The 20,295-nt window shown below is 43.2% G+C and overlaps 1 protein-coding gene across 4 annotated transcripts; it reads right to left on the bottom strand.

Moving 5' to 3' along the window:
- Positions 1 to 1,130: 1,130 nt before the first annotated feature.
- RAD51D (RAD51 paralog D) lies at positions 1,131 to 18,110 on the bottom strand. 4 transcript variants are annotated; one of them, XM_044286689.1, is made up of 12 exons: positions 18,083 to 18,110; positions 17,688 to 17,754; positions 15,824 to 15,923; positions 14,531 to 14,592; positions 10,815 to 10,933; positions 9,235 to 9,316; positions 7,196 to 7,330; positions 4,161 to 4,256; positions 3,251 to 3,341; positions 3,084 to 3,154; positions 1,882 to 2,040; positions 1,131 to 1,350 (listed from the first exon to the last, which is right to left on the bottom strand). In XM_044286689.1, exons 3-12 carry the CDS (start codon positions 15,903 to 15,905, stop codon positions 1,270 to 1,272), a joined length of 978 nt encoding a protein of 325 aa, XP_044142624.1. In that variant the 5' UTR covers positions 15,906 to 15,923; positions 17,688 to 17,754; positions 18,083 to 18,110; the 3' UTR covers positions 1,131 to 1,269. The 4 variants fall into 4 exon arrangements, with proteins under 4 accessions (XP_044142624.1, XP_044142622.1, XP_044142625.1 ...); XM_044286687.1 differs by lacking the exon at positions 18,083 to 18,110 and adding an exon at positions 17,980 to 18,068; XM_044286690.1 differs by lacking the exon at positions 18,083 to 18,110 and adding an exon at positions 17,980 to 18,068 and having other exon boundaries at positions 17,692 to 17,754.
- Positions 18,111 to 20,295: the final 2,185 nt, after the last annotated feature.

The following is a 20,295-nucleotide window of genomic DNA, read 5'->3' as shown; positions in this document are numbered from 1 at the left end:
TCAGCTGCTGGTGTTGGTCCACTGTGTTTTATCAAGGGCAGGGTCAATGCAGCTAGCTATCAGGAGATTTTGGAGCACTTCATGCTTCCATCTGCTGAAAAGCTTTATGGAGATGAAGATTTCATTTTTCAGCACGACCTGGCACCTGCTCACAGTGCCAAAACCACTGGTAAATGGTTTACTGACCATGGTATTACTGTGCTCAATTGGCCTGCCAACTCTCCTGACCTGAACCCCATAGAGAATCTGTGGGATATTGGGAAGAGAAAGTTGAGAGACGCAAGACCCAACACTCTGGATGAGCTTAAGGCTGCTATCGAAGCATCCTGGGCCTCCATAACACCTCAGCAGTGCCACAGGCTGATTGCCTCCATGCCACGCCGCATTGAAGCAGTCATTTCTGCAAAAGGATTCCCCACCAAGTATTGAGTGCATAACTGAACATAATTATTTGAAGGTTGACTTTTTTTGTATTAAAAACACTTTTCTTTTATTGGTCGGATGAAATATGCTAATTTTTTTAGATAGGAAATTTGGGTTTTCATGAGCTGTATGCCAAAATCATCAATATTAAAACAATAAAAGGCTTGAACTACTTCAGTTGGTGTGTAATGAATCTAAAATATATGAAAGTCTAATGTTTATCAGTACATTACAGAAAATAATAAACTTTATCACAATATGCTAATTTTTTGAGAAGGACCTGTATATCACCCTGCAAAAATAAATAAAAAATCTCTCATAGAAGAACCAAAAAAATAATTAAAAAAAATATTTTTTTTTTATTGCAAAAAAGTAAAACATAAAAAATACATATAATTTTGAAATGCTCTGCATAAGCGCTGTCAGTCACAGCGAAGGGGCCAGGAAGGAGGTGCGGTTACCTTGACTTGAAGCCCGGAGGACACTGCCACCTTGACTTCAAGCCTGACTGGAAAATAGCACAGACGGAGGATAAAAGAACGTTTTTCATACTTCTGCCTCATCTGCAGTAAGACAGGGATGCTCAACCTGCGTCCCTCCAGCTGTTGTAAAACTACAACTCCCACCATGCCCTTCTGTAGGCTGATAGCTGTAGGCTGTCCGGGAATGATGTGAGTTGTAGTTTTGCAACAGCTGGAGGGCCGCAGGTTGAGCATGCCTGCAGTAAGAAAATCATCATTAGAAACTCACTGCCGGCTCCTTGAAGGTACTGCTGGCGGTGTGGGATGGCTTTTGCCACTGACAGGTTCCCTTTAACTTCAATACTAATTGGAAGTCCTGATGAAATCATGATCCAGAAGCAGTGGTCACATTCTCCTCAAAAATCCCACAAGGTCCAATCTCAACTTCCACCTGTAGATTAGTGGGCTGAAAATAAGGCATTGTTTTATTAGGTTAAATGTATACATACAGCAAAGTAAAACCCTCTACTTCTATGCATTGCCCAAGCACTTTTGACCATGCTAAACTCCTGACAGCACTAGGTAAGGGCAGTAAAAACATACCTTTTATGGAGCTTTTCTCATCAGGAGTAGTGTGAATATGAAGATTTTCAGCCTGATTCTGCTCTTGCAAGTGCCAGGGAGACAGAGCCTCATTGTGAAGTACTCTCTGTTCTCTGCATTGAGCTGCTTCACAGCATCTCCTGTGCACTGTGTATTAGTCAATAGTTTAGCATCAAAACTGTCGAAAAAGACTCCATTTAACTACATGATAATGTATATTTCACTACTCCTGAATCAAAAAGGAAAACACCATCAGCTGGTACTGCAGTTTTTGCAGCTCAGTCCCATTCAACCTGGAAACAGTATTCCAGAGTTCCACTGATGCTGCATCTAAAACGCCTGTCTTAATAAGTGACCCCCAAAGTTCGCACCACACCATATGCATCATTCCCACCTGTCGAGAAGATTTGACCAATGACATTAAACGATTCCCACTCTGCTTGCTTCTCTCATCTCTTTGTATCTGAATTCGAGTGCTGGGCACAAAGCTCCACGAGCGGCCTAATGCAGGACGAAAACCGGCTGATCCATCTCTGGTAATGTGATTCGTTACCTGGAAAGACAAAACGACACTAAACACAAATGATCATCAGAATGACCACTACTAATAAAGGAAACCTCTGTAAGGCTGCTCGTACACAGTACAGTCAAATTACCGCTGTCGGGTCACACCTCTACTTGCCATCATTTCAAAGGGGAACTCGTTAGTTTCCTGCAAATACCATGTTTAGGTGAATCATTTAGGAAACTGGTAAGTACAATCATGTCTCTCTAACCATATGCAGCATGAAATATGAACTGAAAACACATTATAATGAACTAGGTTTTATTCAGCTGCAACATCTGCAACATAAAAATTAAAAAAAAACATAGTTTGAAAGGAGACATGCCCACCGAGCAGTTCCCAGGCTTCTCCCCACTAGGTTTGACTTAATTGACAGGTCTCTCTCCCTATACCCTTGGCTGGAGCAGCATAATTCTGCAGACAGGTTCCCTTTAATTTAGGGAAATATTAATTGGTTTCTGAGCAAAGATTGTATAATGACAAGATTGTAACTTGAGTTCACAACTCTATCGAAAACTAATAATTGGTTTCAAAGCCCAAAATAAGAAAAAAGAAAGATTTAAGAAAAAATAGCAGATAACTAAGTCAGATAAAGCAAGTCCTTACATATCACAGTCAGGAATAGACGCTGGAAGATGTAAATCATTATCTATGATGGGGCCAGAAGCTTCTTCAGGGTCCTTCCTGTACAGTGCATACAATGTGCCAGAAATATAAAATGGAGTTGCCCTCACCTGGTGTCAAAAGGGGCAGCTCATCCTGGCACAGATAGAGGGCAGTACAGGAGGTGTAGTACCACACTGTATTCTAAAGAGGAGCTATTAGACATACTAGTAGTACTACACCAGTACAGGTGTTTCACAAAAGAAATGGCCACGTAGATTGGTTTCATCCAAGGCATTGTAAGTTGATTCTAGTTTCAATTTACGATGGCCCATGAGAGACCATTGTATACTGAAAATATTGTATCTTGAGAGACTCCTGTAAAGAGCTCTTGACAAAAGATAATTGCCGTGTCTTTCTATACTTACAAGTACAGCTAAGCTGAAATCATGAGCAAGGGTTTGTAGTTCCCTCGCCAGATACATCATAACTGCCATTCCTACACAAAAAAAAATGAAAAAGTTGGTTTAGTTAAAATATTTGTCCACTTACACACTTCCTACTCAGCTTGAATATGAAGATAATTTGAAGTCACCTTCTGTCTGTTTGCCGCCCAACAGCGGGTATATTACAGCACACACTGAATCAACCACCACAAGTCTCAGCGTCTTCCCAGATCGTAGCAGCTAAAAGATTATCAAAAATAGTCATTATTTACAGCTTTTATGTGAGCAAATCCTCCCCTAGTAATCTGGGTCCAAAGTGTTGTATATAGCATTCTTTACTCACCACTCTCATCACTGGTCCCGTCACTTATGCTGCATTAGCCAATCATAATGTAGCATAAGAAAAGCACCTACTAAGAGATGGGCAGGTTCTGTCCCCTACTTCTCCCAGTAAAAAGATAATAAGTCAAAGTACTACCCAGTTCAAGCTTATATTATAGCATATACAGGGCTCTGCAGGGAGACAAGCAGACTGACCCTCCCACAGGCTGAAAGGCGCCGCTTGTCATAATATATAGTACATTACTGGTGATTACATGCCTCAAAGAGCTTACTCAGAAACTCAGGAAAATGCTAACTCCCTATAATTGGCCTGTGAAAAGGTTTAGTTGATCATTCAATAAGTAAGCAACCACTCTCTTGTCATGTTGCTCCTAAAATCCTCGTTTCACAGGGCAATGTGCTGCGGACATCCTAGTAATGATCATTAGCCACCATACAGGGGGAATGAATGCTGCATGTAAATGTAGAACCCCTTTAAAGAATCAAAGTCAAACCGCAGGTGGCCATATAAGAGTCTACTGTGTAACCATTGCAGGTCAAGCAGTTTTTGATCATTCAGCAACTAAACCGAGGGATTCTGGTAATTGCCTTTCCACTTATTGCAGCTTTCTAATATTTTCCTAGTATGTGTCAATGTGGAACGATTCTCCAGAAGCTGTATCCCAAAAAAGCCATATATCTTATGCAAATTAATCTTTGGACTCATTCATACTGTACCTGTTGGGAAAAACTGTGTCTCAGGTCTTGCAGTACATCTAAAAGCTTATATGCATCAAACACGTGGATCACCTGAATTATTTCAAGGGATGCTACCTGGAATTGAGAGGAAATCAATTATAAATATGATCCACACATTTATGGCTTATGTCAGTTTGACTTTTTTCAAAAGAACAACAGAAAGTTAGAGGCACATGGGAGAAAAGATAGCATACTTCCGCTGGAATTATCGCCAGCAAGTCAGAATTTTGGGAACCTCTTCAGATTTAACTTCTATTGTCTAAAATGTAACGAACTGCATATTATGGGAAGGTAATGACTATGTCAGTGTTAGTTAGGCGCATAGAGAAATCCAGAACGGTTAGGGAAATCCATTCAAATATCGAGGAGAAACAAATTCTATAAAAGGGGTTGTCCCATTATGACAACGTATCCCCTTTCCACAGGATAGGGGATAAGTGTCTGATGGGCAGGGGTCTAACTGCTCGGGTCTCCATCGATTACGAGAATAGGGGTCCATGCTCCCTTGTTTGAATGGAGCGGCGGTCACGTGCGTGCACCATTAGGCTACTTTCACACTAGCGTTCGGGCGGATCCGTTCAGAACGGATCCGCCCATAATAATGCAGACGGAGGCTCCGTTCAGTACGGATCCGTCTGCATTATTTTAGCAAAAAAAAGCTAAGTGTGGAAATAGCCTGGGACGGATCCGTCCAGACTTTCAATGTAAAGTCAATGGGGGACGGATCCGCTTGAAGATTGAGCCACATTGTGGCATCTTCAAACGGATCCGTCCCCATTGACTTACATTGTAAGTCTGGACGGATCCGCACGCCTCCGCACGGCCAGGCGGACACCCGAACGCTGCAAGCAGCGTTCAGCTGTCCGCCTGTCCGTGCGGAGGCGAGCGGAGCGGAGGCTGAACGCCACCAGACTGATGCAGTCTGAGCGGATCCGCTCCATTCAGACTGCATCAGGGCTGGACGGCTGCGTTCGGGTCCGCTCGTGAGCTCCTTCAAACGGAGCTCACGAACGGAATACCGAACGCTAGTGTGAAAGCAGCCTTACTCCATTGAGCTGTATGAGGCATTCCAGATTCTGATTCCAGAAGCTGCACGTGGAGTAAGCTTTACACTCACCTACAGCATGCTCCGAGGAGATCGCTCCTCACACAGACTTGAAAAATGTACCCCGAAACGCGTTGTCAATAAAAGACCAAAACTAATGTTCAAGCATCCAGTCGTGTTTTGCGCCTACAAGCTATCAGTCCAGAAACGAGACAGAAACCACTCTGTTGTTCCCTCCTGCATATCTCCTTTACCCCATCGGGATTTGGCCTACGCCACTGGGGCGGATAGCATCGGCTGCACCAACTTCCTGTATGCTACATGCTTTCACTGGAGTTGTGCCCCGTTCTGCACAACAAAAACAGGTGAGCGTACTATATACAACATCGAGGGTCTCGGCACCCTTCAAGCGCCTTCTCTTTCCGGCCACTACTTGCCAAAAATGAAAGGTGGAATCTGATTGGTTGCTATGGGGAACTAAGCCAGTTCTACTTTACACCAGTTTGATAAATGACCGAAACTGTATCTAAAGGTCCCTATACACGGGACAAAGATCTAGCAGATTGTCGGGAAGGAAGCGTTCTTTCCTGACAATCTGCTGATCTCTAGCAGAGGAGGCCTGTGCATTTACATGCACGAATCTCCTCTAGAGTATGGGGAGGAACAATCGCTAATGCCATCACTCTTCCCCATACTGTCTCGTTGTTTCCCGGCAGCAAAGGCTGTTGTCACGGCCTTTGGTGTGCGCTGTGACACTTATGTCACGCTTGCTGTTTCCTGTGGCAACGTTTTGCTGTTTCAGCATGCGGGGGCAGTGTCACGGCCTTTGTGGTGTGTGCCGTGACATGGTTGCCTTGCATGTTGTTGCCTGCGGCAACGTGTAGCTTTTTATGCTGGTGTGTACACTTCCCCTTTCAGTTGTTTCCTCCTCTGTCCGGTGCTGGAGAGGTTAACCACCTTGTTGGGCGTGGTCACTAGGTGCTTCATCTTACCTGTGGCTAGAGGCCAGGAGTCAGTTGTACTCCAGCCATGGTGTGTGTGTTGGAGTTATGCTCCTGGTCTTCATGTTCCATCTCCCAGAGTGAGGGCCTCCTAGTGGGACATTGAGGTCTCCAGCGATGTCTTCCCTCCCTTACATGTGTTGTATGTTTGGTGTGGGGTTATGATTTGGTGTGTTGTTATGTCTAGCTTGGTGTTCCATGTCTGGTATGTTTGGTGATATCTTCCAGCATGGTTGCTAGACTTCCTAGCCTGTATGCAATGCCACCTGGGGCTACCATGCACCTTGAGGCATGGGGGTCCTGGCGGAGTCTGCTGTGCTGGATACCTGTGTGAGTTGCTGGTACGGTGTCCTGTTTGGTGTTAGGGCTCTGGTACATATTCACAAGTTCCAGTCGTGGTGGCAGCGGCAGGTAAGCGTGTTGTGTTGTTTTCTTACCTGCCGATTCTCTTGCTGCATATGGTCTTTTCCTTTCCCTGCTTCTAGGCCTGGAAGAACAGGGCGCCTCTCGTCAGCTCCTTTGTGAGGGATTCTCAGGGCAACTCAGGGCCTTAGGTATCCAGGGTATGAGCCGTCCTACCATCCAGGTCCGCTCATACGGTGAGGAGTTAGGGCCAGGTATAGGGATGCATTAGGAGGTGACCTGCTCCCTTATCCTTGTGTTCAGGCCTAGTTGCTTTCCTTATCCCCCAGTCATCGTACGGTGGGGGGTTTTCCCCACTCCCCATCGTGACAGCTGTTTACACAGCACGATCTGCCACTGGGAAACGATGATCTTTTGTACTGCACAAAAGATACAATTACCCAATGAACAATCGTTTTGCTCATTCACCGGGTAATCTGCGGTGCATTTATACCGCCAGATTATCGCTAACCAGCGTTACTAGTAACGCTGCTTGGCGATGATCTGTTCAATGGTCGGCCTGTGTAAACGGCCCTTAATAGAACAGCTTGATTACTTCACTTTACCTGTTCATCCTCCTGCTGTGCCTTGCACTGAATTAACTGCAGAAGACGAGTGCCAGTGAGCCCTCCAGTGGTGTCTATGTAACACACTCTCTGTTGTAAGCTGGTGGCTACATTTACAGCAATGCTCTGACACATCTAAAACAAAAATAAACATAGTTTGAGGAAAGAATACAATTGTAAGGGCCTGTTAAACAGTGTTAACAGCAAGTGGCTTCAATGGTCACTAACATTTCATACAACTTGCATAAATTAAAAGTGGAGGTAAATATAGGAGACTGTGTAATATATTATATCAGAGAAAATTGCCTTGCCTTGTTATGATTCAGTTATCAACTCTCTCCTCCCCTTTCCTAAACAAATATTCTCTGAATTCTGTGATAAATCTGTCTTGGCCAAGATGGCTGCCTGCTCACTGAAGGATCAGATTACATCATCCTATAGTCTATGTAGGGGTGAGGAGGTGGAGCAGTGAGCTCCATACTGACACAGACACAACACAGGCATGATTCAGAAGCTAATAGTGTTTTACTTCCTCACAGCTCCTGGATTAAAATTTTTGCTGTTCAGTACTTCTCTATAATGTATTCCATGCTCTTCTGCAGATGGTGATGGGTTGCAGAATTTCCTCTGCTTTCTGTGTTCTCTGTATGGATGCAATCATGACAGAGTCTCCACCCACCAGTGTAGAGACAACTACAAAGAGATACAGCATGCAAAGGAGACAACTGCTAAAAAATACCAGATACAAGTCATTCAGTTGCCAGAAATTGCACTATTCCGCATCTACACACGCATGGCAGGTTATTCAGAAGTTATCTAAAAATGTAGGTACACTTTAAATATATTAAAATTTTGCCATTTTGAAATATAAGGGGTTGTGCAGTGGAATAATATTGATGACTTAGGCCTCATGCACACGACCATTGTTCCGTTCCGCAAAATGGGGTTCCGTTGTTTCGTGATCAGTTTTTGTTTCCGTGTGTCTTACTTTATTTCTGGAGGATCACCGGACATGAAGGAAAGTAAAAAAAAAAAAAGTTTGACATGCAAATGATAGGAAAAAAACGGACGCGGACGACAAGCGTTTTTTCACTGACCCATTGACTTGAATGGGTCCGCAAACCGTTTTCCGTGAAAAAAATAGGACAGGTTATATTTTTTTGACGGACTGGAACCACGGATCGCGGACGACAAACGGTGTATTAGCGGAGTTTTCAACTGACCCATTAAAAGTCAATGGGTCCGCAGAAAATCACAAAAAACGGAACAACAGACACGGAATGAAACAAAGGTCGTGTGCATGAGGCCTTATCCTCAGGGTGCCAGGTGTCGGACCTTTGTGCTGAGTCTTGGCACCATAAACCCCTCAATATTTCACTTACCTCAATAACTTTACCAACATGATCCCCTGCTATTTCGTATGCAGACAATACAACTTAGGCTACTTTCACACTAGCGGCACAGAGCTCCGGCAGGCTGTTCCGTCGGGTGAACAGCCTGTCGGATCCGTCCTGCTGCTAGTGACCGTGTGCCCCCGGACTGCTGCTCCATCCCCATTGACTATAATGGGGGCGGGGTTCCAGCGGAGGCACGGCGAGAGACTGCCAGAATAAAACTACATTTATTCCAGCAGCCTCTCGCCGTGCCTCCGTCAGAACTCCGCACTGCCCCCATTATGGTCAATGGGGACGGAGCGGCAGTCCTGGGGCAAGCGGTCACTAGTGTGCAGCCGACGGAACAGCCTGCCGGAGGTCCGTGCCGCTAGTGTGAAAGTAGCCTTAGGTAGGTATACCTGGTGCAGGCTTCACCTGAGGTCACTAGAGGATGGTGGGATTTTATAAAATGCATTAACAAGGAAAGGGGATGGGATAGTAATAAAGACTATGCTAAAAGTACTTATTTCATTTTTTTTGTGCAGTTTAACTATAAACAACAAAAACCAGGCAAAATATCAAATATCACCTTGATATAGGTCTCTTCCATCTGTATCAAATAAATTACTTGTTAATGATAATGCCATGAACAGTATCATTACCAACCTGTGTTTTACCACTGCCAGGAGCCCCTGCAATCTCAGTGACTTCTCCTGTATATAGTCCTGAATCCAAGAGGATGTCTAGCCTACAAACCAAAGAACAAAATAATTATATGTGTAGTACGTTACACTTGCAGTATGTGTAATGTACCAATTAGACTGGTTGACTTTACACACTGAAAGCTGCAGGGCTTCATTGACACAGGTTATATATTTCACAGGCAATGGCCCAAAAAAGTTGCACGTTTGCACTCTGAAAAAGATGACACCAATTTCATGTTCATGATTTTTCCTAATGCCAGCAGAATAAGAAATGGGAAGTATAAGCAAATATGAAACATAACACACAAATAGAACAGTACCTGAGGATTTCAAAATGCAGACACCAGGATTTTAGGGGAGGCAGATACGCGAGTATCTAATTTGTCTCCTACTCCTAGGAATTTCCTTCCCTCCTTCCCATTCATCTCCTATGATCATGTCCCTGTCCACTGCAGGACAGTCGTGTGATCCTTTCTCTGGAGTGCGGTAATACCTGAAAGTCTACGTTTAGGTGAAGTAAGGTGATACTTCCTCCACCAGTTAGGACTTCTCTGGAGTGTGGCAATACCTGAAAGTCTACGTTTAGGTGAAGTAGGGTGATACTTCTTCCACCAGTTAGGACTTCTCTGAAGTGCGGTAACACCTGAAAGTCTACGTTTAGGTGAAGTAAGGTGATACTTCCTCCACCAGTTAGGACTTCTCTGGAGTGCGGCAATACCTGAAAGTCTACGTTTAGGTGAAGTAAGGTGATACTTCCTCCACCAGTTAGGACTTCTCTGGAGTGCGGTAATACCTGAAAGTCTACGTTTAGGTGAAGTAAGGTGATACTTCCTCCACCAGTTAGGACTTCTCTGGAGTGCGGCAATACCTGAAAGTCTACGTTTAGGCGAAGTAAGGTGATACTTCCTCCACCAGTTAGGACTTCTCTGGAGTGCGGTAATACCTGAAAGTCTATTAGGTAAAGTAAGGTGATACTTCCTCCACCAGTCAGGACTTCTATTCACAGTCACTTTGCTTTTAAGTTAACGTCACATTTTTTCCATCACAGAATCAGTCTGAATTGAGAGAATGTCATGAATTGAGAGAATTCTCAGAATGAAGTACCGCACACCGTTGTCACTGGTGCTAGCAAAAGACTTTGTTAGTCGTAATCTGTAGTAGAAAAAATTGCTACACACAGCTAGTTCAATTTGCCATTGATTAGTGAAATGTATTATTCACAATTATTTCATGTTGCATACATGATCCAGTGGATGCCCATATATCTCAGTCATATTGCATGAGTACCGTACATTTTGGCCTTCTTCAGCGGTATACGATCTGGCAGTGACGGTGGGCAGGAGCGCTGGATCACAGCTGTGCGCAGCAATTTTTTCTACTATGAATTGAGAGAATGGCTTGTAGATTGGGAATACAGAATTGATTCCTATTCATCCAGGTAACAGAGTTTCACGCTTTATTTCATGGTAACCCTTTACGTCACACACGTGTATATGTAGACATAACAGTAATAGGCCTATACTTTACATTGCATCCTCTTACTTCTTGTTACCAGTTGGAAGGATTGCTGTCGAAGCCTTCAGCTCTTCATATAAATCTGCTCCATTGGACGGGAAGGCAGAGTACTGAGCAAGCAGCACACGTCTCACAGCCACAAGGGTCTAAAATACAACAGTTGTCACATAACTATAATGAAATATAGTATAAATTAGTACTATACAATTAATCCAAACAATCGAGGACAGCTGCTCTTCAGAATTAATAAATCTTGTTAATTTAAAGGGGTTATCCGCCAAAAATGAATTATCACATATCCACAGTAAAGGTGATAACGGATTGTGAGGGTTCCGACTGCCGGGAATCCCCCATGATCAAGAGAACAAGGGGTCTAAGGTCCCCTCTCTGAATGAGGTGGTAGTGTGCATGTCTACCGCTCTATTCACACTCATAGGTCCTACATAGAAAGAGATCTGTCACCATACAACTGAATGGAGTGGTGGACAGACATGTGACACCACTCCATTCAGAGATGAGACTTAGGGATCCTTCCCTCTAGGGAATCTTTAACCTTTAAAAAGTACCAATGGTACATTCGAAAGTTGTAGAACATTTTCACTGAAAGAAAGAGTGCAGTCACCAGTAAATCTTGATAAAAATCATACTTTGGCAAAGCTGGTTAAAAATAATTATGGTGCCGCACCTGAGGGGTTAACTGCCGCGGATCGCAGCTACCGGTCATAGAGGTCGGGTGCCGGCTATGTGATTCTGCAGCCAGCACCCGCCTACTGTATTTTAATTAATGGGTAAGTTAACATAATTGGTGGTCAGTGTGCCCCCCCCCCCACCCCCCCAAGTATAAGTATTAAAGTCATTGGTGGCAGTGGCCACAGGGTCCCCCTCTCCCCTCCCCTCAGTGGCAGTTCCTATCGGAGCCCCAGCAGTGTAATCCTGGGTCTCCGATTGGTTACCATGGCAGCCAGGACGCTACTGAAGCCCTCCATGGTAATCTCCCTGCTGCCGTGAGCACAAAGCACAGGGCAGCAGGCAGAGTGTAAAGTCCTATTCACCCTAATAGAGATCTATTAGGGTGAATAGGATAAGGGTTCTAGCTTCTAAGGGGGCTAATAGTTAATAAATAAAAAGTGTAAAAAATAAATAAATAAATAAAAAGTTGAAAAAAACACAAACACCAAAATATTAAGTATAAATCGCCCCCTTCCCCAATTTTACTTATAAAATATATAAACAATAAATAAACATATTACATATGGCCACGTCCGAAAAGTCCAAACTATTAAAATATTAAAAAATATCTCCTATGCGGTGAACGTCGTAAAAGAAAGAAAAAATAATAACAGTGTCACCTTGTCCCCCCAAAAAAATAGGATAGGACTGTTCTATTATGGGCCGGACGTTCTATAAAATGCGGAATGGTGTTTTTTATTTGTGTGTTATCGAGTATCACAATACTTTTTTATGGTATCGAAACCGAATCAAAATTTTGGTATCATGACAAGCCTAACATGTAGTGCTGGCTCATTACTGTGACCTGCGTCTCATCTTCTCAAAGTCTTTTTTTAAAGTATAATTATATATATTTTCAATTTGTCGACTAAAAATTTAATTTGGCGACTAAATTTTTCAGTTTAGGAGCCAATGGCTCCTGTTTATTTAGTCTGGAGCACTGTTATAGTACAGGACAACCTCTTCTAACAAAGCTAGAACCAGCCCTGCACCTCACATGGATCCAGAGATCTCCCCATTCATTGTTCTGCTAGATTTATATCAAGCTGACAGCTCAAGGGGAGGGTCTTTTCTGCTGCAGCTAAGGGGGCGTGTCCATTCTGCTGCAGCTCTCTATCACAGCTCAGGAGGTGTGTCCTCTCTTCTGTAGCTCTCTCCCTATCACAGCTCAGGAGGTGTGTCCTCTCTTCTGTAGCTCTCTCCCTATCACAGCCCAGGAGGCTGTTGAAGGATGAAACTGAGCATGTGTGGCCATCTCAGTGAGTGGGTCAAAGAAATAGGAAAAAGAACAAACAGCAGGTGGCAGTATATATATACATTTTGTTGAATAACTCAGTGACTATGTTCAATTTTTAATTACATGCAATTACAAAAGAATTCAAATCTATGTGCTGGTTTAAAATGTTGAATATTTTTTGTGGAACTACCCCTTTAAGGGTCATAAGTGACATTTACAGAGGACCTGTCACCTCTCCTGACTTATTTGTAGTAAATAATAGTATTCCACTTGAAACAACAATTCTGGAGTATCTTATATTATGACTCTATATCCTGTTATTCCGACTAGAGGTTTATGACTAAATGTACAGCTGGATGTTACCAGTTGGGGTGTCTCCCTGCACCGTTTACACTGTCCTATCAATGCTGCCAGTAGCAGACTGTGCAGGGATACACCTCCAACTGGTAACCCCCAGTTGCTGTTTAATTCATAAACATCTAGCAGGAATGACCGAGGAATGGCACAACAGATTATATATATATATATATATTACACTCCAGAACGGCTATTACATGGGGAATGTATGTAGTTACTAAAACAGACCTGTCAGGAGAGGTAACAACTCAGTTTAAACTGAATTTAACACACAGCCTCCGGACCAATCGATTAAATTGGTCTGAGTGGGCCATTAAGACACACAGATATTTTGCTAGATTAGTACCAATTCTCATGTTCTTGAAAAATTATTGTGTGTAAAAGGCCCCTAAAGTTTCTCTAACATTTTCTGTATTACTATATCTGAAGGCAGCAAAGGAAATAGGGGAGGGGAAGACACTGATTTTATATGATTTCAATTTATAGTTTAAATGTATATAAGATATAATGTAATGATCTGAGGACAGCACACCAAAAGGGGAAGATGCCGAATCTGGGGAAATATAACAATTCATGGTTTGATTAGTATTCACATAAAAAGCCCGGTAAATGCTGCAGTGACTCTAAGGCCGAATGCACACGGCCGTTGTTCACGGCCGTGAGCGGTCCGTGGAACCGCGGCCTGGATTCCTGCTGAGCGCAGGAGCGCACAGCGCCATTGGTTGCTATGACGCCGTGCGCTCCTGGCTGCCACCCCAATACAATAATACACTGGTATGATCTATACCAGTGCATTACTGTACTGCGGCGGCAGCAGGGAGCGCACGGCATCATAGCAACCAATGACGCCGTGCGCTCCTGCACTCAGCAGGAATCCAGGCCGCGGTTCCACGGACCGCTCACGGCCGTGAAAAACGGCCGTGTGCATTCGGCCTAAGAAGAAGGCTGTGAGTCTTTCTTCACCTGCCCACACAGATTGCCTTGTGAAGGAGGCATAGAATTATGTTGCAATCATTAGATTTTGGTATCCAAACTATAATGGTCAGAACTTCCAGTTCTAGCTTATAAAATATAGAAAATGGTGCAGAATATCAACAAAGACTATATTAGTAAGTGCCATATAGACATCTTACATACACATTGGTCCATAATAACCAGAAAGTGGCCAACCCCTTAAACGCCAGTAGTCTGTTTCCGGCAGAGGAACAGACTACCAAAGTTACTGTATCTGGCATAGCCACACCGCCACCTTCCTATTGACTGTAATAGGATCCGGAGGGGAATTCATTCCGTCTTTTGAAAGCAGAACAGCCGAGTGGGCAAAGAAAAAAGTAAATTTTTACTTTCGCAATTTTGAGACTTTTAAACCCAAAAAAGTAAATAGATAAAAATAAAAATTCAAAGCCATGCAGAGTCTTACCTTGTATGAAAGAGAGCATTTCCTTGCAAGCTCCTCTAAATCAGCTGCTACCAAATCAACCACTGCAAAGGATATTTTTGCATTATAAAATGGAATCCCATACGCTTCTCTAATAACTTTATGGTCTAGTTAAAGCACCAGTAAACATTGGCAATCATCCTCTTTTTATTAAATACATTTCTCTGCAGTGACCTTCCTTGGCTGCTTTTTTTCAAAAACAGCGCTGCACCGGCCCAAAGGTTGTGGGTGGTACTGCATGGGAGAATGAACTGTAGTATGAGACATGAGCCATGGGCAGGTGCTGTTTTAGGAAGAAAGCAGCCATGGTTGTCTAATCTAGTACAATCTCTTTGATATTGAAGCAAACATTCATCAAATCTGTCCTTTAGATTTTAAGAACCACAAACTCTACAGCAAGGATCAGCAACCCCAGTACTCCAGCTGTTGTGAAACTACAACTCCCAGCATGCACACTAACTCAGTTTTTCTCAGAACTCCCATAGAAGAGGACAGAGCATGCTGGGAAATGTAGTGCTGGAGGATGCTGACCCCTGTAATACAACCTTCTGTGAATGTTATTTGCTCTTCTACTTTTCCACAACCAATTTACTCTTTACTTTTTAATCTTAATAAAAAAAACTGGATTAGTAAAAGATTTAATTCATGTTTCTGATCTGTTCCCATACAATTAAATTAAGTCAGTTAATGTATAGGGGAGAGAAACTGGATTAGAAAAGCTAAGGGTGGGCTGGAAGAAAAGAAATCCCAATTTTCATACAGTACTGGCAGATTAAACAGAAGGGAGGCACCCCCTGCTTGTGAGAAAAATGCATCTAGCTGTGCAACTAATATTGGGAATAATATGGCTGAGGAAGACATTAAAGTGGATTTCTAAGACTTTATAACTTATGATCTATCCTCAGGAAAGGTCATCAGTATCTGATCGGTGGGGAAAGATACAAAAGTGGGCACCTACCCAGGCATGGGATTCAGCCAGTACCCTCAGGTTGTCTAGACCCGGTGCTCTGGCGGCGGCAGCTGGAGATGAGCGCTTCCATTCCATAGTTTAGCTCCTTAAGCTTTTTAAAAGTTGGGTGGTATGTGTGTGTAGTGTATATATGGTGTACTTATGTGTATGTGTGTCGCATATATATGGTGTATGTATATGTAAACATGTGTCGTGATGCTGCATGTCCACCGTTAAGTAGGGAACCTGTTGGTAAAAATTTGAATCCCACCCCTGCACCTACCCCAAGATGAAATAGGAATTGAGTGATATTGTAGCATATTTACCTGTTCTTACATGGTTCTTTTTCAGTACAGAAATAATATCAGCTGTAAGTCCAGGACAAAGTCCTTCCCTCAAGATCATCATTGTACGTGGCAGTTATACCTGAGGATGAAGGGCATGGAATCACTTATTGGGAATATATAAGGGCACCGATTATATATATATATATATATATATATATATATATATATATATATATATATACACACACACACACATACATTACATCTTCTTAACTGCTGTACAAGAATCAGGCATGGAGGCTAAAGTCTGATGGGATATTGTGCTTAACAAAGTCATGTTTTCTCAAATTCATAAATTCCTATTTTTTCATACTGCATAGATTTCAATTATTTAAATAGCTCCATCATATTATATGTCAACTATCCACTCCCCTCATTCTCTGTCCCTATTTATTACACTTATTGCTTAAAGGGGGTGTCCCACAGGGACAACTTTTCTCTAAATCCAAAGGATCCCAGTTTTGTCTTTTTCTTTTTCTGGCAAACCTTAGCTATTCATCTGAATGGCTGACATGTAATACAACATAACAGGGGAAATGTCAAGATCGTGAAATATTGCAAAATCAGGTGGTCTTGGGGGCTGAAACCGACTGCGGTTCTCATATTCAAGGAGGTGCTGTGACTGGCCTGAATTGCCATGACAATCCCCTGTGGCCTAATGATCATGTGCATAAATGACAACTTCTTTATTCTGAATATTTGTCCCACATTTCAATAATAACCTTTAGAGAATTTCAAATATACTTTTCCAGTGGCAGATTTGATACAAAATTGTCTATGAGTGAAAAGCACCGCCATTTATCTGAATATGGTTGATTCTTCTGCATGTACAAGAATGAGATGGTTGCAGAGATTTCTACAAACAAAAAGGCTGCATGTGAACCTAACCTTAGGCCGCTTTCACTCAGTCTGTGTTTGATCTGAAATTTCTAGCAGTGCTTGTGAGCCAAAACCAGAAGTGCAGACTACACACAGAAAACGTATAAAGGAAATGGTTAGCACTTGTTCTGTGTTTTTGTTTTTTTTACCCGCACCGGGTTTTGGATCAAAATCACTGTCACTGACCACAGTGTGTGAATGCAGCCTATGGGCTTCTGTGGGTGGTAGACTGTAGCCGGTCAGTGTATGTATAGACACAAGCAGTGACAATCTGGGTATGCTGATGGGGTTCATATGAAAGGTTTGGGGAGGTGAAATCCTCTGGAAAGACCTCACTTGTACAATGGATGGCAGGACTCATGGATCCCATGTAATCTTGATTTCAGGGCAGTGTCTTAGGGCCGTTTTAGATTGGTTGAGGATTGTCTGTAAGAACGTCATTCCCAATTATTGCCCCATGTAAACATGTCCAGCGAACACTGGTTTGCAGGCTGACTGAATCTTTTATATGGAGATAAAGATCCTTGTTGTCAGCAAATCTTCTCATGTACACAGGGATCTGCGGCTGACAATATGGAAACTGTATGGGGATGAACAATCACACTAATGATCATTCGTACCCACACAGTATGCTGATACATTAAAGATGGCTGCGGATTTTGTTGAGTAAATTGGAAATTAGTTCCATTCACCTAAATGAGGCTTGCAGAAATCTACGGGGTAGATTTATCAAAACTGGTGTAAAGTAGAACTGGCTTAGTTGCCCCCAGCAACCAAGCTAGTTTTCCTTTTTCCCTATGTACTCAAATGAATGGGACTGACACAACAAAATCTTCAGCGTGTAAAGGTTCCCTTAACTGAACTAAATGAATGCTGGTCAACATGATATATCATTAACCAGGGCTTATGTAAAGTGTCATCTACAGGTTGGTGTCCCTAATTTGTAACTGCAGGGGACACTTACCTACCACACAGAGATGCAGAGAAAAGGGGGCTTCCTCTTACACACGCCAGAACACTGCATCTGTATTCTATATAAAAAAAATAAAGGACATGTCATAAAACAGCCATTTATACTGGAAGTGTTATATTCCCTGGCCTACACTATTATCACTGTATTGTGACCAACTGACATGTCAAGCATAACAGGGAGTTGTTCTCTAAGTCATTCCCTTATAATAATGATTTTCCTGAGAACAGCAAATACAGTCTATAGGTGCACACGATGTAAGCTTGCTGGTTGTTATATGATATACCACATGAGAAGACTCCAGGTGACAGCACACGGTAAAGCATAGAATGTATGGGCTCCTGCGAGGTTCAGGTCACGTGACAAGTCTACCCACAGCAGCGCTTTACCTGAGTGCAGATACTACTTCCTAGGAAGCTGAAGGACCTTTGATGATGTCACGATCATGTGATCAGTGACATGGATGGGCGGAGTCAGGCTCACGCGTTAAAGACAGTGTCTGTGTGTAGAGGCGGATGGAGCTGTCTGCTGTTATATGAACTGTGCCTTATGAAGAGCACATGTAAGCAGGTGTGTGTGTGTGTGTGTGTGTGTGTGTGTGTGTGTGTGTGTGTGTGTGTGTGTGTGTGTGTGTGTGTGTGTGTGTGTGTGTGTGTAGCAGAGCTGTGTGTGCATATGAAATGTGTGCACAGCAGATTGTATGTGTAATGGGCATGCAGCAGAGCTGTGTGTGTATATGAAATGTGTGCACATCACATTTTATGTGTAATGGGCATGCAGCAGAGCTGTGTGTGTATATGAAATGTGTGCACAGCAGATTGTATGTGTAATAATGGGCATGGAGCAGAGCTGTGTGTGTATATGAAATGTGTGCACAGCAGATTGTATGTGTAATGGGTATACAGCAGAGCTGTTCCTGTGTGTGCATGGAGCAGAGCTGTGTGTGTATATGTAATGTGTGCACATCACATTGCATGTGTAATGGGCATACAGTAGAGGTGTGTGTGTGTATATGAAATGTGCGAACACCAGATTGTATGTGTAGTGCAGCAGAGCTGGATATGTAATGAGCATGCAGCAGGGCTGTGTGTTTAGATGCGATGCAAAAGTGTGTGGAAGCAGGAAGCTGCAATGTTGCATGTGTTAGTTAGACTATGCATGCAGTGGAGATGTTTATATGAACATGTTCAAATGCTGCAGATTTGTTACAGAAATTTTTATGACTGAAAATTCCATTTCAAGCATCTGAATGTCTGTGTGGCGTGTACATGGATTTCTCCAAACCTCATTCTCCTTAGTTGTGTCTATAAGGGCTCATGCACACAACCGTGATCACAGGGCTATTGCAGTATACTCACATGCTGATGTCAATACACTGCAATAGCATACTTACCAACATTTAGGTTGATAAAATGGGTGTGTCAAAACCCCCACCCCTGGGAAGACCCCAACCCTGACTGGAAACACCCACTTGTGGGTGTGGTTATCATTAGCCCCACCCATTTCCAGCCCAGGACAGTCCGCGATTATGCAAGAGCCCCGTGATCAGCCTGACTGACTGTATCATAAAATGCTATAATACCGTCGGTTTGGGTCAGGGGAGCTTGCATGCTATAGGAAAAAGCACCGGCCTATGTGTGCTCCCACGGTCCTGGCCACCAGAGAGGCCAACGCTTTCTTCTATAGTGTGCAAGCACGGCCACTGCTGCTGGATTGCAGGGTGGTCGTAACCATGGAAACGAGCAGTGTATAATGTGATGGGAAATACATTAGTAAGTGCCTTGTATTAACTTTCTCTACATGATAAATGCCACTTTCTGACGTGAGACCACCCCTCTAAATGAGTATAATTGCAGTTTTGGAAGCCAAAACCAGGATTGAATTAAAGTATAACTGATACACTTAGACCCTAATTTCAATTTTCAGATATGTAGTTACTAATAACATGATATTCCAGAATCAGTTACTATTAGACTGACTTACCCCATATTTAATAAGATTCAGCCCTTAGCAACCAGTCTGCATAAAACTGCAATTTCACTATTCAGTTAAGATGGCCGCCACTGCCCTCACCCTGAGCCTAATCCCACCTGCCCTCACTAGCCAGTAACAATAGCCCCCCAAAAGTGTCAGTAACCAGAGCTCCCCCCCTAAAGGGTTAATCTCCTGCAGCACAAAGGGGTCCTCTTACCACATGTTGCTTTCATTTATACACTGAGCAGACGGCAGATCTCCCTTCCCTGGTCTGCGCTGCTTCGACTCTGCATTGTCCCAGCTCTGCTGAGTGAGGGAGCGTCTGCCAAGCGCAGGGACAGGGAGAAGTGCACACAGCCCAGGCACTGTTATCAGCTGCTGAGGAGGACCTGGCTTTAATCATTTACTTACAGCTAGGTCTACACGATGACATTTGTTGCGCGACAGATAGGGCGCAATATTTGTCATGCAACATTTTGTTGCACTAATGTCGCGCGACAATTTTTATAATGGCAGTCTATGGTGTCGCACTGCGACATACTGCGGCGCAACAGTCGCAGAAAAATCCATCTCGAATGGATTTTCTGCGACTGTTGCGTCGCAGTTGCAGTGCGACACCATAGACTGC

The sequence above is a fragment of the Bufo gargarizans genome, chromosome 3 (genome assembly GCF_014858855.1).
Source record: "Bufo gargarizans isolate SCDJY-AF-19 chromosome 3, ASM1485885v1, whole genome shotgun sequence".
Classification (NCBI taxonomy): domain Eukaryota; kingdom Metazoa; phylum Chordata; class Amphibia; order Anura; family Bufonidae; genus Bufo; species Bufo gargarizans.
Note: the sequence above shows the minus strand (reverse complement) of the source record. Positions and strands in the feature narration are given on the sequence as shown.